Source organism: Metarhizium acridum (genome assembly GCF_019434415.1).
Source record: "Metarhizium acridum strain ARSEF 324 chromosome Unknown scaffold_555, whole genome shotgun sequence".
Taxonomy (NCBI): domain Eukaryota; kingdom Fungi; phylum Ascomycota; class Sordariomycetes; order Hypocreales; family Clavicipitaceae; genus Metarhizium; species Metarhizium acridum.
Window position 1 is genome coordinate 1,581,996 of NW_027094039.1, and position 24,979 is coordinate 1,606,974.

Here is a 24,979-nt window from a genome sequence, read left to right on the forward strand (position 1 = left end):
ATTAGGTAAGTTATATAATATATTTAATAGCTTTTATTTCTATTATTAAGACCTTAAAAATCTATTTAAAACTATTAATAATTATTACTAACTATTTTTACTTAACTTAGCAAACGTAACGAGATGGAATTCAACTTTTAGAATAATAAATACGACTATTATACTTAAAAAAGCTATTATATTACTATAAAACGTTACAAATATAGCAGCTTTTAAAGATGCTAATTTAACAACGCAAGAATAGCTTAATTTAGAGACTTTATTAAGCATTTTAGAGGTTTTTAATAAGCCTATAAAGAAATTATAAAGCTAAGCTTATAATACTATAAGCTTAGTATCTTTTTATATCTTTAAAATATACTTTCTTCTTAAAAATATATTAAAAGATTAAGAAAGTTAGCTTAAAAACGTAAGTTTTTATATTTTTAAACTTTTTATATTAAGCTTTTTATATTAAAATAAATTATAATAACTATTTTAACTTATTTATAGAAAAACGCTTATAATCCGTTAGCTAGAGCTTTTATTTCAGCTTTAAATACAGGTTTAAAGAAACTAAATTACTATTTTCCAAAAAATATTAATAGTAATTATAGTTTTTAGAAGACTTATTTATTTGCTACTATATTAGACCCTAGATTTAATATTAAAACGGTTAAAACTTGATTTAATATAAATTTAACTACTTTACATTTATTATTAAATGATTTAAAAACAGAATATTAAGAGTCAGTATAAATAATTATTAAAAATAACCTTTTTTTAATATCTTATAACTAATTATATCTTAGAACATATAAATTATATATAAAAGACCCTAAAAATAAGCTTATTTTAAATATAAAAATAGAAGAAGATTCTTCTTCTAGTTCTAATTTAAATAATAATTAAGTAATAATTAATTTATAATAACCAGCTAAGAAATTAACATCTTATAAAGATTCTAGGCCTAAATTAAAGCCTAGTTTATTTAATAACTTATTTTCTAAGTAAAAAAATAAAGCTATTAAAGAAACTAGAAAAAACGAGATTTCTAGTTATTATAAGCTTAACTTAAAAGATAATAAGGTATTTTTAACTTTTATTATAATAACCTTAACTTTATAAGCTTAATTATATAAAAATAAATACTAACTTTTAATAGGAAGATATATTTATTTAGTAGGCTAATTCTATTAAAGCTTTTCCGATTCTTTTAATAATAGCACGAAAATATTTAGCTATTCCAGCTACTTTAAGAGCTATAGAAGGGAATTTTAACTAAGAAGGTAACGTGATTAGTAAGCGAAGAACCTCTTTAATGCATTCTAATATTTAAAAAATTTTATTATTAAAAAACTAGGCTAAAAATAAGGAAAAACGAGTTAAAATAAAGAAATATTATAATTTATTCTCTTATTCTAGCTTAAATTCAGAAAAATCTAAATCAGATGAAAATTCAGCTTTTTCTAGTAGTAATAAAGCTATTTCTAAAGTTAAATTTATAAATAGTACTAAAAATAGGGAAGAAGAGGAAGATAGTAATATTTATAATACATAATAGCTTTATATTAATATAAAATAAAGCTTTTAATATTTTTTTTTTAATTTTATAATAATAAGAAGAACTTAAGCTTTATAAAGATATTTATATTAATATTATAAGTTATATATTAAAAAAGTTACTTGCATTTATATTTTTTTAAATTTAATATTTACTCTTAAGTCTTTTTATAGTATATTTTTAGATATATTATTAAGAATTAATTATATAAAAAATAGTATAATGTTAATATAATATTAAGGTTTATAATAATATATTATTTATTATTATATTTTTAATAATTATTAAGATATTAAATAATAAAGCTTAAAAATTTAAGTTTAATACTATATAAATTAAGAAAAAAGGACTTAAAAATAATAATAATTAAGTAATATAATTAATTAACGCGTTAATAGCTTTAGAGTATTTAATTTTATAAAATTTATATATTTAAAGTTTAAACTTTATATTTTAAATTTTTAATAATATATTTTAAATAATAAAAATATAAATAACTCTCTTATTATATAACTTATAATAATATAAATTAATGCATTTTAAAGGACTAAAATGGCTCTATTTAACTATATAAAAATATTTCTTATAAGCCTTATAATTAGCCTTATATATATAAGTAAAAAATTTACTAGCGTTTTTCCCTAATAATACATTTATAGGTATTTTAAGAATGTAATGTATTGTATTTAAATATAATACATGAAAATACAATACAATACAAAATACAATACACAATACACTTGTATTTACTATATCCGTAAGAGCTCTGAGAGAGGGTATAAAAAAGGTATTATTATACCTTAATATATTATAGCTTTAATATTATACGATATAATAGAGCTTATATTAATTATATAAGGTATAATATATACGTACCTTTCTTTTATTAATAATTATAAATATCTCTTATTAGCTATAAATAATTAAATATTAGCTAATATAAGAAAAAAAGAAAAAAGGTTATATACTTAAGGCCTTAAAAGGCCCTATTAGCTACTATTAAATTATACGATTTTTTTCCCTTCTTTTTCCTTTAAAATAATAATAATAGTAATAATAGTATTATACGTATAATACTCTCTTTTTTTATTATTATATAACTAATATTTATAGAATAAAAAAATATATTTTTATATGTATTTATTAATATTTATTATATTTATAAAGCTAAGAATAAGTAATATAATTAATAATAATAAGGCTATTATTATTATAGCTTTAATGTAATAAGAAATCTTATATATATAAATAACTTAATAAGGCTATTATTATAATAATTAATAATTCTATTAAAGTTTTATACGTATTATTCTTAGTATATTTTAATTACTTTTAGCTTATATAAGTAAAAATAGTCTTAAATTATACGCTTTTTTATAAGAGTAATACGTTATTCTTAAGCTTTTTAAGTAAGATATATAATTTCTTAAAAATTATATTAAACTTAAGTAAATTAAGAGTAAAAGGCTCTTATATATTAATACCTTTTTAATTTACTTAAAAGGTATTATATATAAGAATTCTTATAATTATTATTATAAGTAAATAACTTAAAATATAAATAAATTCACCTCTTTATTTTTTATTTACGTATAATTATTAAGCTATTTTAATAATACGTATAATAATTATAAATAACTTAATTACGCGTCTTTTTACTTTAATAAAAATTAAGGTAAATTACTTATAATAAATATACGTATAAAATTAAGTATTAGCTTTTAAGAATAATTAATTAATTTAATTAAAAGGCTAAGAACTTAAGATAAGTTAATTAAGTTAAATAAGAATAAAATTAAGTAAAATCTTATAATATTATAAGCTTATACGTATATATTTTATTTATTATTTACTTAATTATATATATATTACTTATTATATTATATCTCTTATTATTTTATTATATAATTAAAGAGGCTTTAAGTTAAGTAACTTTAAGTAAAAGTATTAAATAATAGTTTTATTTAATTTAAGATAATAATTAATATTTTCTTATAATATTTTAAGTTAATAATTAATTTCTTTATATAAAAGAATTAATAAAGTAAAGATTAACTTTATATATATAGCTTAAATTACTTAAACCGCTTAAACCGTTAAAATCGCTTAAAATGCTAGATGTGGGGTTGTGGCAGCAACTGCGAACCTTAGCTAATGTGCCACCGTAGACCAACGCCATTGGCGCAAGCCGTGACATCACAACCACTTGGACCAAAAGTATAAATCTCCCAATGGGCCACGACAATGCGTAACACAAGAAAAACCACCATTGGCCGCCGAACCACCACACAATGGCTGCTCTTGCAAAGACCATCGTCGCCACAGGTCTCTCCTCGGGCATCGTAGGTGTGGGAACATCCCCTGATGCGCAATGCAGAATCTAACGCGGACATAGGGCCTGGAAGTGCTGAAACAGCTCCTGGAGCAAGCTACACCTTACAGAGTCATCCTCGGAGCGCGAGACATCAAAGCCACCAGCGATGCCGTCGCCCGCATGCAGTACGACAAGACGGCCAATGCCGTGACCGTGCTGCCCGTGGAACTGGCCGACTTGAAAACGGTCAAGACGTTTGCTCAGCAGGCGCTGGACAGTGTCGGCGGCGGCAAGATTGATTATTTGCTCTTGAATGCCGGCATGTTCAAGCCCGCAGACAAGGCGTCCCATGGTAAATGGTGCGAGGCCGCTGTTGTCAACCACTTTTGTAAGTTCTTTGTGTGTGTGCCTAGTTCGGGCTGCATCGGCTTTGTAGCTAAACATTGGCGTCAGCTCAGCATTATTTGACGCACTTGCTTCGCGAGAAGCTGGTTGCCTCCAAGGCGCGAATTGTCGTTGTTTCTTCTGGTGCTATTCGCAATGTTGAAGATCCTGGTACGTCTCTTGATAAGTCTACCCTTTGTCCTACTGGGTTCGGCATTCGGAAAGTTGACTATGAACAGCTACCCTTGAAGAAAGGCTTGCCAACGGTTCTGGAGCCGACGACTACTCTGTTTATGCCGGCAGCAAATTCGCCCAACTACTCGGAGCGCATTGGTGGCGTCGCCAGCTCAAGGGCCAGTGTGACGTCGTGGCTGTTTCGCCGGGACTGATTCCCAACACTGGCCTTGGGCGCGGCCAAGGCTTCCAGATTCCGCCGAATCTGCCTGATGCCAAGTCGGTGCCCGAGGGTGCAAGGAGCGTTATCGCTGCATTGTCTCGTAGCGACTTTCCAGAGGATCCAGATCGCATTTTCTTGACGAGCTGGGGCGAGTGGTGGGACAGGCATGTAATTGCAAAGACTCTCGACAAGGAGCTGCAGGATAAGTGGTGTCCTGGCAAGGAGATATTAGAGAGATATGCCGGTGTTGCGTCATGATGGCATGGGCATGGATGAAGAAGACGTGGGATGGCAGACCACGCAACTGTTGTATACACTAGTAGAACATTTCACAGCGCAACATGTTTCACATAATGCATAGTATAGGCCAAGATGCGAATCAAGTACCACGAGATCAGCAGTGAGTACTATTTCCTCTTGGCTAACCATCAAAGTATAGCCACCCCATTTGGTGGACTGGCCACACCGCCGGGAACCCACAATGTCAGCACCCAAACTACATTTAATAATGAAGTTGCTCACCTTGAGAGCCATGCTGCTGAAAAAGAATGTCCATCTATTCCTCTTGGCGCACTCCTCGCTCAGTCTCTCCAAGTCGAATAGTTCGCCAATCGGCATGCCCCAGCCCGCCAGTAGCCATTGGTGCAGCTGAAAGTCGAGATTCTGGCACGGCCACGCCTCCATTGCCGGATGATCACCCGCGACCGCAACAAACCCATTATCCCAGAGCCATCGCAGAGTTTCCTCGGAAGACTCGATGCCGATAGACGGAGGGTGATGTGTAGCAGCAACCGCGGCCTTCTCCCCAGCCGAGAGTTTTTGATACCCCCTCGTCCAGCCGGTGCGGATAAGGAGAATATCACCTTGTTGAAAGGACGTTCCCTGGGCAGCAGCAACTTTTGCCAACGTAGACACCGGGACTGAAACTGTTTCGAATGGCTCGACTTGGACTCCATTTGCGTCTGCCCAAGCAGCGTAGTCCAGAAGAACGCCGCGGCCTACGATGCCCCCGTTTTCAACCCATGCTTGCAAGTTCGTCAGCACTTACACGCTACCGTTATGTATGTGAGAGAGACCCAGGTCATACCGTGAATCCCATTTACATTCGTGCTTGAGATGTCTTGCTGCGTCTTGCCGTTAAAGTACACCTTTTCCTTCTGATAGCCGTAGTGCCGAAGCCCGTCCCACTGCGAACTAGCCTGCGTGTTGAGCACCAACTCGTCATCAGTCACCGTCATCGAGGCCATTTGCTTCAGAGTATGCTCTAGGGGACGGCGACCAAAGCAGGGAGGCGACATGCTGTCCAGATACCAGTCAGTTGAGACGCGCACTCCGTCGACAATCTCGCGAGCTGCATTGGCCGTGGTCTCTGGCGTAAGAAGGTTGAGCATGCCGACCTGGTCGTCTGGCCCGAAGAGGCCCCAAGCATTGCCTGGAGGGCCGTCCTTTCGGAGGGGCAGGTCGTTGAAGGACGGTCTGGAGGGCATTTGCGATGTTGGATTCTGGTGATTTCTTGCCTTTGGGTGGTTGTGAAGAGTTGGCGGCCTTTTTCTGATGGCTATAGGGGTAATTGTAGAGAGGGCAACATTGAGGCCGTCAACTGGTTATTTAATGTCGGTTGTTCCTTCTGGCTTCAATGTTGGTTGAGGCCGAGGTAACAACTCGGACCGAGAATGCATACCACCCAACTATTGCTCGCCTGGCTGACCTGACCTGACCACTGCTCTTGCCTAATTTGTCATTACATGGCGAACAGCTCGACTCGCCATATCGGATCGACTAGGAAGGTGTTCAGTGTACATATATACGTACATATCAGGCTCGAGTGACACGGCACAATGCGGGGATACTTCAATGTTGTATCCCGATTGTTTAGGTGTGAATTGTCAGGGATCTAGTTGCCGTTTTAGCCGACGGTGATATCGGCGCAGCGTTTCTTTACATGGCGTGAACAAAGTACATGAATTACACCATCTTGAGCGGAGGAAGGGCAGTGCCTGTCTAACAGTCCCTCCCGGTAATTCCGAAATATCCACAACACACAACACATCTAACCGCGTGACAAGGTGAATATTTAAACGGTGATTTCTTGCTTAATCTAATAATCATTTTGATTTCTTTTATATACTTTAAAATATTATTATTTTAATTAATATTTTATAAGGAAATGCGTGCTTTTAGGTGGAGGTTTTCCTCGAAATTACTGGGACCCTACTACATGCATGTCTTCCCCAATACATACAGCGGAAAGTGTGGATGATTTGTTTATGATTTGGAATTTTCTTTTCTTTCCATTCAGAGAAGCGTAGTAGGGCATTCTATGCCTGACCTTTACAGAGAAGAAGACTACAACACAGTCTATTGCAGAATATGTTTGTCCAACAAGAAGTTGTTGGGCGAAAAAGGTGATATTCAGAGGCTGTTGATCATCATGGTCGATTTTTCTGGCGCTCAAATTAAGGCTCGGGTTGAGGGTCATGGCAGAGGTCTTGAGGGGCTCCAACAGGGTATATCAAAAGGGTCAATTCTCCGAGTACTCAATGTGTTCAACAGAGTTTTGCATCCAAAATTATATCAAATTCGTTCGATTGAGGCCTTGGAAAGCCTTCCAAATAACCACCCTTTCCGCTGTGTAAATTGCTGCTGTATTTCCAACAGAAATATACACTAATATACCACCACATATGTACCCGACCTGGCTAAATAATTTTTGCCTCCCACTCTAATTAGATAAAATCACCGCACGGCTTGGATCAAGCCCGGTGCGGCTCAGCTGTGGTATCTGCTATATCAGCCAGACTCCGCGTCCAGATTGATATCCGTATGTAGGGGCGCCGCCGCCAAGAGGCCAGCCAGGACATCTAGAATCGCCCATACCACCCTGCCACACACAGTACCTCCGATATGGAGGATACGGCCAGGCCCTCAAGTGCGCCATCCGAGAGCTATCTGGTGATGATGGGCCAGACAAGTAGGTACAATGCCACTACCCTGTTTTTAACCATCCACGGGACAGTTGTACAGTCCGCGACAGAATATGGTTTGTCCTGAGAAGGAGTAAATACCAAATACTATAATATACTAGGGTATATTATAGTATACGTGATACAGTGGCTCTTAGTCGTTATACGACCGTCTGCTAAACCTGATAGTGTCGAAAATGAGAACCTGGCCTGGGAAGTCTGCAATGACCACACCGAGCCTTAGGGAGCCGGGTTCGGTGAAGTGCCATTCCATGTAGTTGCAGGACCTATCATTCATGCCCACTATAGACCGGTTAAGGGGTCCTCCAGCCGCTTCAACGGGCAGGACGCCCACAGAGGCAGAAAGGTGCGACGCGTATAGGTATCCGTTGTCGTTGGGCTTGAAATTGGTCATTTCGAAATGTTCTTCAATAGCCTGCCACTTGTCATCCAGATGATCCACGTCCTTGACGATCCACTCGTCCTGCAGCATCATCTGGGGTCCGTTCCACTCGATGCCGTACTTCCAGGGCGGGGTTGACGGGAATTCCTGTAGGAACAAGACTTTGCCGCGCAGTTGGCCGACTGAGGGGAGCGGCATGGAGTTGTTGTGTACATACCAGTGCTTCTTGGCGCGCTCCTTGATGAAGTAGTAGTTGTTGAAGGTATCATCGAAGACCTCCTGGAAGGTCATGTTGCTTTGGCCAATGGGCTCGCCTTCTTCCTTGATGCGCATGATAATCCACTCGCGAGGGTAGGTATCGAGCCAGTCGTAGATGGTGAGGAGGATGCGCTCGAAGGTGACGCCGGTTGGTTCGTCGGCGTGGTAGGTGGTCAGTACGTTGTTTTTCACGCGGGCGCGGATGTCGATGTAGCGAATTCCGGCGTATATTTGCGTCTTGAGGTCCCAGTTTTGGCATTGCAGCGTAGAATTGGAAATGGTGTAGGTCATGGTGTCGTGGGTTCCGGGGATGCTCAGGCTGGAGATGTTCACTACGTCTGGGAGCGACGACACCCAATCAGGCCAGTATGACTTGTCGGCGTCAAAACTACAGCGCGATCGGTAATCCTTGAAGGTTTGGCCGTTGACGAGGTACGGCGAGAGGAGCGGCCCCAGGCCTAGCATCATGTAGAAGAGCAGCAGCATTGTGAAGGTGCTGGACAAGACGATGGGGAGTGTGAGCAAAGGCAACGACCGCGGTTGACGACGTCCCAAGAAAGGGAGATGGGGTTTGGAGAGGGCCGGAAGCATAGTTGAAATAGCCATGACACAGGTAGGCATCAAGCATAAAGAAGAAGAAAGAAATAGAGAAACTTTGACGGGGAAGATGCCGTCTGTAACGTTCGAACTCTGTCTGCATAGGCGCAACGCTAGCGGGCACTCCAAGATGCTACGCTGCGCGGCAGGTCAACACGTGCACCGCCATCCATGGTGTAATTGGAAGTTTAAGTTCAAGCAAGGCGGGGAACTTGTACAACTGTAGGATTGAGATACCAGACATCTGCACCAGACGACACCGCGACCATGCATTGTCATCCGGATGACTCGGGCCCATTTTGGCGATCTTTGCTCCAGTCGACAGTACATGGCAGAATATATCTGTCTATCAAGAAGTAGACACCAACATACTAAAGTACCAGGTATTCTGTAATATGAAGCGCGATGGCAAAGTGCCTTGTCTGGCTACGTACTGCTCGGTAGCCAGTACGTCAACTGGTACTTATTGCGTCTGGTCCTACGACATGACCATCAAACATTAAGCTCCCCTGTGGCGCACTAAAGCTAATTAACTCTGGTACCTAAGAAAGAATACATAAGAAAACCCGAGTTTAGGTATAAGTAAAAAAAGATAAACTTTTCTTTTTCTTTTTCAGTTTGTGACTTAAAATAGAGATACTCCTGCTTCCAGGTGCAAGATGAAACTCAGCTAGATAACTACTAAGTACTTAAGTACTCTGATAAAATTGAAAGTTACCAAGCCATTGGCATTACAAGGCACTGGGTAATTTCGCAGTGCGCTAACCTAAAGTACCTCTAGTACTCCGTACCTACAGCAGGTACTTAAGTAGTACTATGTGTGTCCCTTGGAGGCAGCGAAGGCTCCAGTGAGGTATCCCTCTCCACAAGGCCCTGGGACCCCCCGGCAGAACCTTGTAATTGAATTATTGATACTTGACTTCTTTTTTGGTGGGAACAAAGTGATAATAAAAGTACCAATAATCAAAACTGCTTATTGGCCCTAATCAGAATACATCGTTGGAGCCTTCGCTGCCTCTAAGGACAAGTAGAGCAACAACATTTGAACAAATCTGTCGCAGCTGTCGCCTGAAGAAAACTAACCAGACACCATATGCTCAAGCGCTAGCTTTCGCCGTCTTTAACAATTGGTGCGTTATGGGGAATTCCGGTTCTAGTGACAAATACTCCGTACGAAGCAGCAAATGCGAAATGACGTCTAATTGGATTGTGCCCGCTCCTGCAGCGTCATCGTGCCTGTTCAGCATGCCCAGTGGGCCCTTGCCATTAAGCCGTCAACGGTTGTTATCGGAACTTTTGAGCCCACCAGCATGTACCAGATGGGAGTGGCCGCGGGGAAGAATCCAGGTACCCTGGTTTCCTGACCGGTTCAAGTCATCTCCGTTGAACCTCATCTTCACGAAATTTCGCAACATCATGACTGCACATGTAGCCCGCATCATCGTCGGCTAGTCGCCATGCGGACGGCAGAACCATGCCTCGTCCCAAAGTCCTCCCTAGCCAACGGCGTCGTGCAGCTGAAGCCTGCAACTTCTGCCGAGACGCCAAGAAGAAATGCAGCGGCACGGCTCCTTGTTCTCATTGTCTCCGTCGCGGTATTGGATCTCAGTGCATTATTACATTGCGATCACGAGGCTCAAGAAACCAGGCTGCATCCGACGGCCCAATACTACCAAGTGACACGCAGCCTCACAGGATCGGACTCGAAGCCCAGAGTGACGTGTTGGATATTGTGACGAGCGGCCCTGGATGCACTCCATCCGCTCAACTTCCTGTCTTGAATGTCAACGGGAAGGGCAGAAGGAAGGGACCAGATGCATCATCTTTTCGACCCCCATCGCCATCAGATTCACGACCTAGTTTCGAGGGCTCAGAGAGTCCAGAGCGTCGGCGGCACCAGGCTTCGGATGCCTCTTCGGCATCTGGCAACCCACATTCCAGAATGCTCTTAAATTTGCGCGGAGAGCGAGGCATGATATCACCTTCAAACCTTGAATCCACAACACCTGCTAACTGCTGTACTAGTATACATCGGAGGTGCTGCTTCATTGTCGTTTTTGCAGCTTGTTCGATCTATTGTCGCGGACCAGATTGGGCCCTCGCAATTCTCGCACAATGATAAAAGCGACACCATGCTTGAGAAAGAGTCACCAAGTTCTATGCGGCATCTTCGAAGTTCCACCCCTCCAGAGTTGGATGTTGAGACCAAACTTCTCTACTCTCAATGTTACCGCGCTGTGGTAGGTTGGGCCTGGAACATCACCAGCTGAGGTTGATAGCGCTAAACTGACAGCACAATATGCCTAGACCGAGGGATTCATTGACATATTTGCGCCCACTGAAATTGAGCAATACTTCATGCTCCCTGACGACTCGTCATTCAGTCCGCAAAAGCGAGCGGCCTTGGGCATGGTTATTTCTATTGGCGCTCAGTGCAAATCCGCCGCCAGTGCCCGCGACATCGGACAAGGCTACTTCAGACAGGCTCAGGCTCAAGCGTTCCAGGGCATGCTGGAAGACCCAGATATTGATGTAGTGAGGTCGTTCTTGCTCATGGCGTTCTACCTTCTAGGTGAATGCCGCCGGAATGCTGCGTTTATGTATCTGGGAATTGCTACTCGAGCTGCGGTGGCTCTGGGTTTGCATAGCCAAGAATCATACCAAAACTCGAATGACCTAGATGATAACAAACGGTGGGTTTCTGGAACCGAAAACTCACAGCGCAAATTCACTAACGAGAGAAAAGAATTCGGATTTGGGTCAGCCTGCGCATTGTTGATATGCTTGTCAACGCAATCTTGGGCCGGCCTGCAGCTACTGCGGGACTAAGTTCTGATGTCAACACTATACTCGAACATGTATCTCAAACGGAGCAGACGGATGAAATGGCCTGTCTAATCGCCTCGCACCAGATTGTGTCAATTATCAATGGTATAGTTGACATATTGTACGAAAGAAAGGAAATATCTACGTCTGTAGTCGAAAACCTCCTCAATGAAATTGGATCCTGGTCACAAAGTCTACCTAGCTGTCTCCGATCCCCTGCAAAGGGCCGCGCATTGTCTGGCTCGAGTTATACCAAAGGAGCCATCGGTAGCGTCCATGTCTCGTGTTTATACTATTTCGCTGTTACTCTCGTTACACGGCCAATCCTCATATCGACCCTGACAGCACCTCCCGCAAGTGGAGGGCTGATCCAATCCCAATTGGCTTCCGCATGTCTGGATGCCGCTGTTTATCTGATCCAGGCTTGTATGGATGCTAGGAAAGTGGATATTCTGTACGGGAACATGTGTATCATGAAGTAAGCTCTTGCCCTTGGCATACTGTGCAGCTTGGCTAACTATTTAGCAGAGCCTTGGTATTCGCTGCGGGATTAGTGTTGGGATTCGAAATTTTCGCAATGCGTTCTATTGAATTCGACATTGAAGCTGCATTTGCTGGTGCAAGGGACATACTCAACTTTCTGGCTACGCAAAGTCCACAAGCGGGGCATTACTACGAGATATTGACTTTACTGTCCAACGCCATCTCTAAGCAACGGCAGAATGCCGCTTCAACAGGACGTAGCAGATACGTGTCCAAAATATTCACTCTCCAAGAAGCGAAAGAGCCGGTCTCGGACCGCCCTCGAGATGACCAAGGACGACTCACACCTTTAGTTGGCGGCCTCGTTCCCCCGTTGGCTGAAAATGCAGGGAACTGGCTCAGTGACGACAGAACGCCCGCTGATCCAGGACAAGAAGTGTTTCTGGGCTGGGATAGTCTGGACATATCACAGTGGGATAACTTTCCATTTGTTCCTTGATCTTGGCAGGGTATCGTTGATTAAAAGCGAGGCGCTAGCTGGTTCGCGAAAACACCTGGAATTTTAGCGTGTGCAGTTGCGCCAATTTTGTATTGGAGTAATCTATCAGACATGTGAACAAATGATAATTTACGGAAAGTCGGCCACAATGTTAAGCGTCTACGAATATATGGACGCAGTTTATGTGCGTCTCACGGCAATTTACAATGGACGTCTAACTTCTAAGCCGTCGAATACTGCCCACGCTTCCGACCTGCCGTCTCCGACCGTCTCACAGACAAAATTTCGATATCCTTGACCTACGGATAACGGCGGCTTACACAATCCCCCTAATTTGTCTTTTGCACGGGTAAGATCTGGTCGGCGTGGCGGATGTGCGTTGTGGCACCAACATTTTTCGATGGCGGTACGTAGCCGACGCGGCGGGTAATGCACCGTGGCGACAGAAGCCGCAATTCCAGCGCAATGTCACATAAAACATTCCTTGCAGACAAGGTTTGACAGTCTCAGCACTCGGTGCCGGCCTATTGCCTTACCTTGTGGCTATATAGTTGTTCATGTGACGAAGCAATGCATCTGACTGACAGATTTCTGCATTCTATTTCAACTGCATTCCCTTGGGATCAATCACAAATAAGACATATTCACTTGCACTAAATCACCAATGGGATCCAAAGACACTCCAGGCTGGCGAAGGCTCGACGTGGGCGTCATCGGCGGCGGCATAGGCGGCATGTCCGTCGCCATTGCCCTCCGTCGCGCCGGCCACGCTGTAACCATATATGAGAAATCTGATTTTGCGGGAGAAGTGGGAGCTTCCGTGTCTTGCGCTGCCAACGGCACGAGATGGCTGCACGAGTGGAAAGTCGACGTTGCCAAGGGCGATCCCGTCGTCCTCAAGAAACTGATAAACAGGGACTGGAAGACGGGAGAACCTGTAAGCGTGTATGATTTGGAAGACTACGAGGAGAAATGGGGGTACGTCTACAACATGTTTCATCGGCAGTATATGCATTCCATGTTGAAGGACAGTGCGTTGGGAGAGGAAGGGGAGGGTACGCCGGCGAAGCTAGTTGTCAATCACAAGGTTAGTTTTTTTTTTTTTTTTTTTTTTTTTCTGGCAAGTCTGAAATGATTTCTGGGGGAGATTTTCACTAACTTGAGCTCTTTGAGTGTAAAAACGTTGATGTGGAAGCGGGGATAATCACTTTTGACAACGGCGTCACGGCGCATCACGACCTCATCATCGGCGCGGATGGGATCGGCTCGGCGGTCCGCTGTGCCATCGGCATTCGCCCCGAGAAGCGCCCCTCGGAGCAGAGCTGTCTCCATGCCAATGTCACGACTGAAGAGGCCGTCAAGCTCGGCCTCGTCGATTACTCGCAGCACAGCGCCCTCGAGTACTGGGGTGGCCAGGAGGGCAAGTGGGATAAAATCGTGCTGTCTCCGTGCAACGACGGCAAGCTCCTGTCATACTACTGCTTCTTCCCCCGCGAGCAGGGAGACTATGCCAACCAGACCTGGGGAGCAGCCGACCGCCCCGTCGAGGAGCTGCTCAGTCCGTATCCGGAGCTGGACCGCCAGGTGTTCAAGCACCTCGAGATCGGAAAGGAGATTCGACCCTGGAGGCTATGGATTCACGATCCGTATCCGTACATTCACAAGGGTAAGGTGTGTCTACTGGGGGATGCGGGCCATCCGATGATGCCACACCAGAGCCAGGGCGCTTGTATGGCCATTGAAGATGCCGCCGCGCTGGGCATATTGTTTGACAGGAACCATTTTGGAGGAAGTATCGCCGAGGCCCTTGCTGTGTATGACGCAGTGCGGCTGCCGAGGGTGACGAGGGTGCAGGCTGCTGCAGCGAAGGCGGCGTACAACATTAACGAGAGAATCGGTATGGTTTTTTTTCACTGAAGCTTGATATGGGTGACGGTTTGGGACAGTGGCGCTAATTGGAGATCAGGATTCTCCGTCAACAAGTCTACCACGACGTACAAGGTGGAGGACCCGAAGAAGATTCTGACAATTGAGGAGATGAACTCGTAAGTGTGTGAATTTGTGCGGCCCGTGTTTGAGGCTCTGGGCTAAGTTGAACTTGCAGATATGACATGTACAAGGCTATTGAGCAGCATCTTGCTCAAAGAAGGGGGGTGGCGTACACGGAAAAGTTTATTGATGGGCTGCCGATGGGGTTGGAGCTGCCGAGTGGTGTTGTCGTTGGGGCATAAGATTGAAATGAGATGACTTTTTTGTATATGACACGGTTTGCATAGCCATAATAGCAGATTGTTCTGCGAATTTACGTCAAGCTTCTGTATGTTGTGATGGCCCGCCTGGTTGTGGTCTTGGCGATGTTGCTGAATGTGTAGACCGCTTGCAAGGCATCTTGGAAGCTCTAGCGGTCTGGTGTTGACAAAAAGTAAGTTAGCATATGTCTATATATGCACGAAAGTGTTGCGGTAGTTGTTCTGTTAGATACCTTGCTTTTGGTACTTCACAAGTTCATACACGCCACGACGCAGTTGAAAAGCAAAAACATGGCAATATCAGAATCAATGTTCACCCGAATGGAGGAAAGAATATGGATTCATCGCTAAAGTTACAGTCTGCCCGATTCCCGCCCCTTTCATCATGTCACACAAAGAAAGATGCTCTCATTCCACGGCAATTCGTCCCCCCCCTCTTGTATTCCGTCGACACACCACAACCCCTCCGCCCTCGGTCCGTCTCACGACGTCTCTGCCAGGGTGATATTGTACTCCAGCTCGAGGGGAGCTTTCGCGTCGCCCTTTCTCGGCACAAACTCCACGGTCAGCTCGTCCTTGACGGCAAACACGGAGTCGTTGCCAAGGTATTTGCACTCCTTGTCGAAGATCTGGGTAGTCAAAGACTTGTAGCCGTCGTGTTGGACCTGCTCCTTCTCATTAGATGACAAGACCTTTTGGTTCCAAAAAGGCACGAGTGCAAGGGAGGTTACATACCATGAGGTGAATGTGCGCGGGGCGGAAGACCTGACGATCCATCATGGCGAGCAGTTTTCCCGCCGGGCCGTCCATGGGAACCGGGTAGGGCGTCGGCCGGAGGCAGTAGAATGAGTAGTTGCCCTCGGCGTCGGTGTGGAAGACGCCGCGGAGATTGTGCTCCCTCTGGCCGGCATCTTGCTGCTCGTAAAGGCCTGCGGCGTATAAGTTAGCGTGTTGAGACGGATGAGAGGCAAGGGACAGGAGTGCTTTTTTTACCGTTGGTGGACGCCTGCCAGACCTCGACTGACGCATTCTGCAGCGGCTTTCCGGTCGCAACGTCGGTCACCTTGCCGTGCATGTAGACGACCTGTCCGTCGGGCGGGGTGTCGAAGCTGATGGTGGCGCCGTTCTCCCTGCGCGGCGTGTCCTGCCTCCAGAACGGGCCGAGGACCGCGGATGCCGTGAGGGCCGCTCGTGCTGTTGGTGGCGGCGGTGAAGGTGATGTCCGTCGACGAGGCTTGGGGGAGGTTAGCGGCGCGCGGCAGGGGCAGAGGGGACATGTTCAACAGTCAACAGGGGCGAGCGTACGATTCTAGGCCGATGACGTCGCAGAGCAGCTGTCCCTCGTTGCGCTTGTCGTTGCTCATCCGCCCTGCCTCGTTGATCATGTCGACGCCGGCCATCCACTCGTCCGTGGTGAGCTGCACCTCTCGCGCAAAGTCGTGGATGTGCCTGATCAGGGCGGCCATGACCTCCCGCAGCCGGGGGCTGGTCTTGGGCCCCATGGCGTCAATCACATTCTGGGTGAATTCTGTGCCCAAAACGGCGCCGTTCTGATGGTTGGACGTCATGGGCGCGGGTCTTGTGTTGGTGTTGCTGGCCTTTTTTTTTTAAATAGACGTCATGAGTGTTATCATAGCGTGGTGTGACAGGGACGTCGTCGTGCTGATTTGGGCCAATACAGCACAAGGGAATTGTAATCAATAAAGCTTGCGGGACGATTGTGTCTTTATATTGGATGGTTTGCGGGGATTGTTACACGTATAACACCGAGGTTGCTGTTGGCATCACACCACTGTGCTTGTCAAAGACCCGAGTTGCCTGTCAGTCGTTAATTACACAGCTACGGCTAATCAGGGCCTTTGATCAGAGCGTACGTATGTCCGCGGAACTTTGAGCAACAGAAGTTGCCGCCGTCGGTATGTTCTGGCTCGATTAGGGGGCGCAACCAACTCCCCCGTTTCCGGTGCCATGCGTTGGCAAACTCCACACACTTGCAGGTGGCGCCATGAAAGTTGGGGAAAAGCAGCTTGACATGTTCCGATGGCATCGGATGTGACCCGGGGTCAATGGTGCTTCATCCGCCCGCTGCTGTTGGGTGGCGTCGAGTCAGTGTTGCGGGTGGTTGGTATTCCGGCGGCTATCGTGTGTTGAGGGTTGAGTATAGCAAGAAGAATGTGGACTAACTCGTAGGGTGAAGATTGAATACGATTTGTAGCAAAAGATAGTTACTCATTAAGCCGTAAATAGCAATATACATAATATATTCTAGTTTACAGCGCGATAGCCAGGCACCTAATCTGATTATATGCTTTTTACCTCCCACTGTAGTTCCCGGATAATCCTGTTCTTATAATCTCGACGTCGAAGACGGGGATATATCATGGATACCGACATGATTCATTGTAGATAGCAAACATCTCATTGGCCAATCCTTAATGCAATGTCTACAGACAAGTTGTTTACCATTGGCATCGAATTACTTCATGACTACCGCCAATTCGTAGCTGGCCAAACCCATTCATCCCAAGCAAAACCGCCCATCATGTAAAACACCTAACTGGCCGCTATTCTACGATCCCCCTCCTCACCACCGTCACCACGATCCCAGCTCGCCGTGTTGCTTCCATTCGGCCGACTCGCCCTCTGAAAACTGATATCCAAGCCTTCAATCTCCACCACGGGTAAAACCGCAGATACATTCGCCTTGTACCCCTCCGAATACCAGTGATCCAAGTACTTGGGATCATCTACAAACTCCGGAAATAGCTGCCGCATGCGTCTCAGGGCCGTCCCCGAAATCTGGTCTACGCTATGAGCGTGACGCAAGGCGAGAAACTCTGGCCCCGCCTGTCTTCGGAGCTCTTCCTGGACATGCCGTGGGAGCAGGCCGACCTTGAACAGGAGCAGGGTCGTAGTGTAAAAGAGAAGCCATGCCGTGCCATGATCCGCCCCTTGTCGCGCGGTGATACAGGCCCGCCAAGGCGGCGATGGCGCCGATGCAGCCGGTGCCGTAGTCGGAAATGGGAAACGGCGGAACAACGGGCTCGTCCAAGCCCATGAAGCGCCCTTGTTCCCACGCGATGCCCGTGGCCTGCGTCATGGCAAGTGTCAGTGCTGTGAGGCCAAAGAGGGATGGATGGATAGGCCGACTTACACAGTCGGCGATTTGCTGCCAGCCAGGCCGGCCTGCCCATTCGCCCTTGTATCCGAAGCAATTCTCGCTGACGTACACGATGCCCCTGCCTCGTTTGGCAGCAATATCCGCCATTGCTTTCGGTCCGTAGCCGAGCCTCTCCAAGGCGCCGGGCCGGTATCCGTCCACGACGACATCTACATCTCGCAGCAACTCGTCGAGTACCTCGCCGCCCCTCTGGCGTCTTCAGATCGAGATCGGCGGTGCGCTTTCCCATGTTTCCATCAATCTGGAAAAACGGCACGATCGCTCAGATTCGGGCTCGTCACCTTGAGCACCTCTGCGCCGTATTCGCCCAGGATCCGCGTGATTGTCGGGCCCGCAATGATGCGACACAAGTCCAGGACCTTGATGCCCGATAGTATCCTTTCATCACCAGTGCTCGGCAGCGGCGTCTTGGGCGTGCTCGTCTCCAAGTTCTCAACCGACCAAGGCGGCAGTGACCAGTTTTTCTCTGCCCTGCGGCGTCGTCAGCACCGACACTTGTATGCATGTCACCTGTGAAATATAAAAGAAAAACACACGAATGTACTTACATGCGGAGTCTGTAGAAACTCATCGTGGCCGAAACGCCTTGACGCCAGCTTGTCGGTGTTGGGCATTCATCGCCTCCAGCTGCTCAACGGTATACTTCCTTACCGCCGGCTCGATGGTATTGACAATGTCTTGGTGCGACTCCAGGTCCGGGCGGTGCGGCGCCAGCCCAATCATGCTCAACGTGGTCGACGCCTCCAGAGACCCATGGATATGATAATACTCGCCCTTTTCGGCAGTCTCGTACAGATTCGCAGACATGCGCCGGTACGGGTTTGACTGCGCCTGCAACAGGTCGGTGTCTAGGGCCTCTCCCTCAGCTTGAGCTCAAAAATTTGACATGGCTTCTTTGGCAACGCGTGCTTCCTTCTTTCTCACCTTTCAAAAGCGCCCGAACCTTGTCGTCTAGTTTCCAAGCCCCCCGACCCTCGCCAGGTAAGCCTGGAACAGGAATGCCGTGGTCTTCTCCTGGTCCACGACGATCCGTCTGTCTCTTTGTTCCTGGCCGAATTTCTCATCTGCCAGGGCCGAGGCCACGCATCCCTCTATGGCTTTCAATGCGGCGGAGAGCTCGGTTTCTTTGAAGGGGATGGGGAAGTACGGCTGGTCCCTGGTGCCTGTGAAGCGGACATTTGCACGCTTATTTCTCGCTTGTGCTGGGAGGGAGACATGGTCGAACAATGGCAGTAGAAAATCAAGGATTCTGGACGTCTCGGCTACAGAGCTGTATGGAGTGTGTTTGGAGTCCATAGCCAGGTGTGTGCGTTCGGGATTCTCTGTGGCAGTGGTGTTGGTGGTGGTGACCAGTTATGATTGGCAAAGGTTAACGGTTTCGGGTAATTGGCCGGGAAAATTACATGTCAAGACGGCTCATTTCCGCCCGAGCCCGGGGTTTCGTTGCCTGATAAATAATGTGCTCGGGTTATTATTATTTTTTTTCCTTTTTGACGAACCGCCGCACGCTTTGGCTTGCAAGGTCGGATAATTGGTGTACATGGTGTTGCGATGACATGAACCGTGAAAAGTGCAAGTTCCGATGGAGTCGAGTTTCTTCCGATAAGCTCCACAAGCAGAAACTTGATCGGATCATACTATTCTTGGAGCTCGGGACGTGCTGGAGGGCTGGACGTCAAGGGGTTACACTGGTGCTCTGCTTCGGCTCGAGCTATTATTATTCGAGCGTCTCCAGTTGAACCGGTTGAAATCGTGTCGCAGGCTCGGCTTCGAATTTTGGAAGTAGAAGATGCCTACGATTCAAATTGACAATCAAGACCTGTATTACAGCTGGGATCCGGCAAGGCGAGGGGCCAATTTTGCTCCTCATTCATGGGCTGGGGTCGAGCAATTCATTCTACGCGTCAATTATTCCAGGCTTGGTACAGAAGGGCTTCTCGTGCCTCGCATTTGATACGCCAGGTATGCCGCCTCAACAATCTCACAGGAGCTTTTCATAACACGGTGTAAACTGACCTCGTGTAGGAAGTGCCTCATCGACGTACAGGGGGAGCGACAGCGACGGGGAAGCAATATGCGGCGCGGCAGTAGCTCTCATCGCAGCTCTCGAGCTCGATGCCAAACGCATCGTTGTCGTTGGACATTCCATGGGAGCTATAATCGCTAGCGAACTAGCTCTTCACCTGGAAATCCTGGGAGTCGTCCTTATCGGGCCTGTGAATCCTTCAGCGGCACTGGCAGATGTATTCGATGCGCGGATCAAGCTTGTCGAGAATGGTAAGAACTGGGCACAAGCCAAAGAATTCCTTCTAAACATGCCTGTCTAATCTTCATATCGCCCGCAGAGGGTATGGAAGGCGTAGCAAACGTGGTTCCGTTCGCAGCTACGGGCCCCAAAGCAACAGCTACACAAAAGGGCCTTATCCGAGCCCTCTTGTTGGCCCAGACGGCAGAAGGATACAAGTCGCTCTGTCGGACGATTGCAAACGCAAAACGGCCGCGATACGAGGACATCAAGTGTCCGCTGCTTATCATTGCTGGCTCGCATGACAAAACCGCACCGCTCACCGGGTCCCAGGACATTCTGAACAGGTACGTACACGCTCGTGGCTCCTGGGGATTACGACTCTGTAGGACCGCTTTCTGAATTGGCATTTGCAGTTGGGGAGTCGAGGACGGACTCAAGCGAATTAAGTTACTGGCTGACGTTGGACACTGGCATTGCATTGATGGCGGCGCCGGAAGTGGAGGATTTGGTAGGCGCATTCGTTGAAGGTGTTGGTGGCACTGGTCAAGTATCGCGAGCATAAAGAAAATAGATTCGTATAACGTAAGTTTTGAAGCATCACATCTATATACCTGTATTCTTTGCTCTACTATTTGGCGGGCGATGTAATCGCCCCGGTGTCCTATGTCACTGGTTAGTACCAACAAGACTGGCCTAGATTGTGGCCACGGCTATCAACCTACTAGATAAACCTGATAAAACTTCATCCTCCACTTACCATCCGCGGACTTGATAATGTCTGCCCTGGCGGCCCAATCAACATCCGCGTGGGCGCCGTTGCGCAATCCAAGGGCTACAGATCCGTACAGCATGAATTCATGAGATTCGTTAGAAAAAGAAAACACCTTGTGGACAGTGTGTTTGCGAGACCTACTGCGGACCACATGCCGATTCTTGTAGTCATGATATCTGGGCATGAGTTAGACTTGGTCGATGCTGTTGGAGAAGATGGGAGGCAAACAAACCTTGTTTCCCGTGGGACTTTTTGGAAGCGAGGATAAATATTGCATCCTGGTGTGAATTGGTCGACGTATTGATCGTGTTCTCCTGGGAGGTCTGATATGCGGTAAAAGTCCTCAAAGAACTGGAACGATTTCTGGCGAGACGACCATGTTGCCTGGGTAGAGGGCTTGGTATGAATTGGCCATGGTGCAGAGACGAGTGTTCTGATGGAGCCTTGGAGCCCAGGAGGACTCTCAAGTCTTGATGAGAGCTTCAGTTTATTACTATCACGCGAATCGGGATCATCCGAGGGCCGAGGTCGCTCGGGAGCTGGACTTTGCGTCACTTTGCTGTATCCACAACTACATATTCCGAAGGCATGCTGTTCGCCATAGCCAGCATCGGAAGCACAGTTTGAATGATTAATCGGTCTGCTTTGTCACGCCCTTTGAATGTGACTTTTTGACAAATATCGCGGTCAATTCACATACTTGGAGAGCTCAACCACAAGCTACTTGCTACCTGTCTCGTGGCCGGAGCGCGTGTGGCCGTCGGATTAATGCGCGTCACTCTGCCTTGGATGTCTGTTGGCAGTCAATACGGTTTAGGGTTAGGGTTGGTGCGACGGCAGTCCTCAGATGAATCACTCGACTTCCTACCAGTGTTGTTGACCCGTCAAGCCGTGCATGCCGCCCATCGTCCGCACCGTATTTTCCACGCGGCCTGCCGTACAAAATACCCCGCATTGGCCGGCGGATACTGTCTGATACGACATGCCAGGTGGGGCGGGCTGTGCCCCGCGAATGCCCCGCGACGCCCCCCGACGCCCCCCTCGATCCTGCAGCCCCTCACTGCTCTCAGTTGCCGTCACCAACCTCACACTCATCCATCCCTCCACGTCGGATTCAAACAGGTGTGCTCGCTTACGAGGCACCCAAAATGAATGTCGAGCGTTCATGCATCCCTGGCTGAAACATCCCAATGCAGTACTGCCGTCTTGGACTCTTGGCTCGGCGTCGGCATCGGAGCTGCTCTAGGCCGAGAAAAAACATGCACCCAGTTATAAAGACTCGCGCCCTTCTGGTTCTTCTGCCTTTATAGCTACGCGCCCTGCTTTCTCACCCAGTATACATATTTTTCACACACTCCAATTGTTCTTGTTCCCAGAAATGCACGGAAAGGTAGCTCTCGAGGAGGCTTTTGCCCTCCCTCGCCTTCACGAGAAAACGAGATGGTGGGCTTCTCTGTTTGCCGTGAACCCAGACAAGCATGCCGCCGAGATGACGGACATCACTGATATTCGCATCAATTACATGGACAAGCATGGAGTTGGCTACACGATTCTCTCATACACTGCTCCCGGAGTACAGGATATCTCAGACCCCAAGGAGGCTCAGGCTCTGGCTGTAGAAATTAACGATTATGTTGCTGGTGCCATTAAGAACCACCCAGATCGATTTGGAGCCTTTGCGTAAGTCGTGCTCTCTCTCTCTCTCTCCATCAGCCCTAATCTGGACCGCTGATTGGGGATTGAACTGAAAGAAAGCCTCGACAAAGCTAAACATCATTAGCACCCTCTCCATGCACAAGCCCCAAGAAGCAGCCACCGAGCTCAAGCGCTGCGTCACCCAATACGGCTTCAAGGGCGCCCTCGTCAACGACACGCAACGCGCCGGCGAGGACGACATGATCTTCTACGACGGCCCCGAATGGGACGTCTTTTGGTCAACCGTCGAGGAGCTCGACGTCCCCTTCTACCTGCACCCGCGTAATCCTACCGGCTCGCTCTACGAAAAGCTCTGGGCGAAGCGCAAGTGGCTAGTCGGCCCTCCTCTCAGCTTCGCCCAAGGCGTGTCCCTCCACGTCCTGGGCATGGTAACCAACGGCGTCTTCGACCGCCACCCAAAACTGCAGGTTGTCCTGGGCCACCTGGGAGAGCACATCCCCTTCGACATGTGGCGCATCAACCACTGGTTCGAGGACGTCAAGAAGCCGCTGGGCCTGGACTGCAAGAAGACGATCCGGGAGTACTTCCAGCAGAACATCTGGATCACCACCAGCGGGCACTTCTCCACGACGACTCTGCAGTTTTGCATGGCCGAGGTTGGGGCCGACCGCATCCTGTTCTCCATCGACTATCCGTTTGAGTGCTTTGCCGACGCGTGTGACTGGTACGACGGCGTGCCCATCAATTTGGTCGACAAGGCCAAGATTGGAAGGGATAATGCGAGGCGGCTGTTCAAGTTGCCCGAGTTCAAGGACTCTGAGAAGCATGTCGATGCATAGAAATGTATACATAGACGGACTTTTACATGACTGTACAAGTTGCAAGAAAATTGCTAGCGTGAAGGGACGAATGAGACATTAATCTATTGTTTGCCCCAGACATGTCTCGATACAAAAGACAAGGGGCTAGATGCCAAACCAGGTCCCAAAGCCCAATCTTTCTTTTTTTTTTTTAAAAAAAAACACCCAATACTCTCTTACACACCATGCTTTACAATCGCGGCCACTTACTTTTCAACATCTGACGCAGAGTTCGATCGAGCAACATTCGCCTTGTGGCTGAACAACAACCCCGGATGCCCAATGCATAGCGCAAATGCAGCAATAACAATCAGCCTGCAACAGGATCAGCCCAACAGCCCCCAAGCCGGTGCCATGCACTTACACTCCCTCAAGACCAATAAACAACCCCTCGTCCGTGATAAGATCCGAGCCCCGATAGCCCTTGCTCAACTCGTACGCTCGGTAGATGGACCGGCCCAGAATCAGGGCAACTGCCAGTCCCAAAAACGACAGGAACAGCCGCACTCTCGGCGTCAGGGCCTGCGTGCCGGGATCCCGAGCATACCGAATCATGTATTCTGCAAAGGCGACGACGAAGATGAAAATCACAACGACCTGCAGCACCAAGCCGGCCATGGTGATGTCGACCCCCGCATCGCTCGACCCCTTACTCTGCGTGGAGAGCGCACCGCCCGCGGCTTGGAGCGCGAGGCATATCAAGTCGGCGGGGATGAAGATCCAGTAGAAGAAGTTGGGGTTGAAGGGAGAAAGTTGCGGCGCGAGGTAGTTGATGCTGGAATGCAGCGCGGGGGGTGGGCGAGGTTTTAGCCAGCCGCCGTTGATGGAATCATGCACAGATGTCAGGGGACTCACGTCTTGGAGAGCGTCACGTAGATGGCGGCCGTGTAGAATACCGGACCCGTGGTGATGAAGATGATTTGGATGAGGAAGGCGATGAAGTCGAACGGGCTCTTGTACAGCAGAATACGCGGCGCGTATCCGACAATCTCGACGAGGCACCCGGCCGTCATAAAGGCCATGAAGCCCCAGATACATGCGCGCTAGATCTAAACCCGTCACATAATCAGCCATGTACCGTGAGTAGGACTGCGTATTAATACCAGGGAGAAAGGTCTGCGTATAAGGCTAGTAAGAAGAGAAGAAGGGGGAGTGGGGGCAGGTCATGCTTAGGGCGATCTCGTTTTTAGGAAACGAGAAATAACTTTACTTCGTTTACTAGGAAAGGAAACGAGACGGCTTTGGAGCTGGGGCGTTAGGGGGGGCGCGGCACTTACCGGCTACCTGATAAGGTAGGAGGTTCTAGCAGTGTAGCGAGTCCTTATACATGGAAAAGTTAGGAAAGG

The 24,979-nt window shown here is 47.0% G+C and overlaps 7 protein-coding genes across 7 annotated transcripts; 4 read left to right on the forward strand and 3 right to left on the reverse strand.

The window, feature by feature from the left end:
* Positions 1 to 6,792: 6,792 nt before the first annotated feature.
* J3458_022560 (uncharacterized protein) lies at positions 6,793 to 8,866 on the reverse strand. Its single transcript, XM_007810975.2, has one exon. The coding sequence runs from the start codon at positions 8,851 to 8,853 to the stop codon at positions 7,756 to 7,758; it is 1,098 nt and encodes a 365-aa protein (XP_007809166.2). The 5' UTR covers positions 8,854 to 8,866; the 3' UTR covers positions 6,793 to 7,755.
* Positions 8,867 to 10,259: 1,393 nt separating this feature from the next.
* Positions 10,260 to 12,667, forward strand: J3458_019202 (uncharacterized protein; the record flags this gene model as incomplete). Its single annotated transcript, XM_066121452.1, has 5 exons — positions 10,260 to 10,829; positions 10,885 to 11,099; positions 11,167 to 11,552; positions 11,606 to 12,163; positions 12,214 to 12,667. The coding sequence occupies exons 1-5, from the start codon at positions 10,334 to 10,336 to the stop codon at positions 12,665 to 12,667; spliced, it is 2,109 nt and encodes a 702-aa protein (XP_065973810.1). The 5' UTR covers positions 10,260 to 10,333.
* Positions 12,143 to 14,918, forward strand: J3458_019203 (uncharacterized protein). The gene is made up of 5 exons (XM_007810973.2): positions 12,143 to 12,163; positions 12,214 to 13,754; positions 13,841 to 14,564; positions 14,634 to 14,712; positions 14,772 to 14,918. Exons 2-5 carry the CDS (start codon positions 13,332 to 13,334, stop codon positions 14,896 to 14,898), a joined length of 1,353 nt encoding a protein of 450 aa, XP_007809164.1. The 5' UTR covers positions 12,143 to 12,163; positions 12,214 to 13,331; the 3' UTR covers positions 14,899 to 14,918.
* A 4,130-nt stretch (positions 14,919 to 19,048) lies between these two features.
* J3458_019204 (uncharacterized protein) lies at positions 19,049 to 19,579 on the reverse strand (the record flags this gene model as incomplete). Its single annotated transcript, XM_007810971.2, has 1 exon — positions 19,049 to 19,579. The coding sequence occupies exon 1, from the start codon at positions 19,391 to 19,393 to the stop codon at positions 19,049 to 19,051; it is 345 nt and encodes a 114-aa protein (XP_007809162.2). The 5' UTR covers positions 19,394 to 19,579.
* A 665-nt stretch (positions 19,580 to 20,244) lies between these two features.
* Positions 20,245 to 20,744, forward strand: J3458_019205 (uncharacterized protein; the record flags this gene model as incomplete). The annotated part of the gene is made up of 2 exons (XM_007810970.2): positions 20,245 to 20,374; positions 20,443 to 20,744. The coding sequence occupies 2 exons, from the start codon at positions 20,245 to 20,247 to the stop codon at positions 20,742 to 20,744; spliced, it is 432 nt and encodes a 143-aa protein (XP_007809161.2).
* Positions 20,745 to 22,213: 1,469 nt separating this feature from the next.
* On the forward strand, positions 22,214 to 23,612 carry J3458_019206 (uncharacterized protein; the record flags this gene model as incomplete). The annotated part of the gene is made up of 2 exons (XM_007810968.2): positions 22,214 to 22,797; positions 22,898 to 23,612. Exons 1-2 carry the CDS (start codon positions 22,496 to 22,498, stop codon positions 23,610 to 23,612), a joined length of 1,017 nt encoding a protein of 338 aa, XP_007809159.2. The 5' UTR covers positions 22,214 to 22,495.
* A 227-nt stretch (positions 23,613 to 23,839) lies between these two features.
* RTA3_7 (RTA1 like protein) lies at positions 23,840 to 24,693 on the reverse strand (the record flags this gene model as incomplete). The annotated part of the gene is made up of 3 exons (XM_066121453.1): positions 24,489 to 24,693; positions 23,998 to 24,408; positions 23,840 to 23,948 (listed from the first exon to the last, which is right to left on the reverse strand). Exons 1-3 carry the CDS (start codon positions 24,653 to 24,655, stop codon positions 23,840 to 23,842), a joined length of 687 nt encoding a protein of 228 aa, XP_065973811.1. The 5' UTR covers positions 24,656 to 24,693.
* Between the last annotated feature and the right edge of the window lie 286 nt (positions 24,694 to 24,979).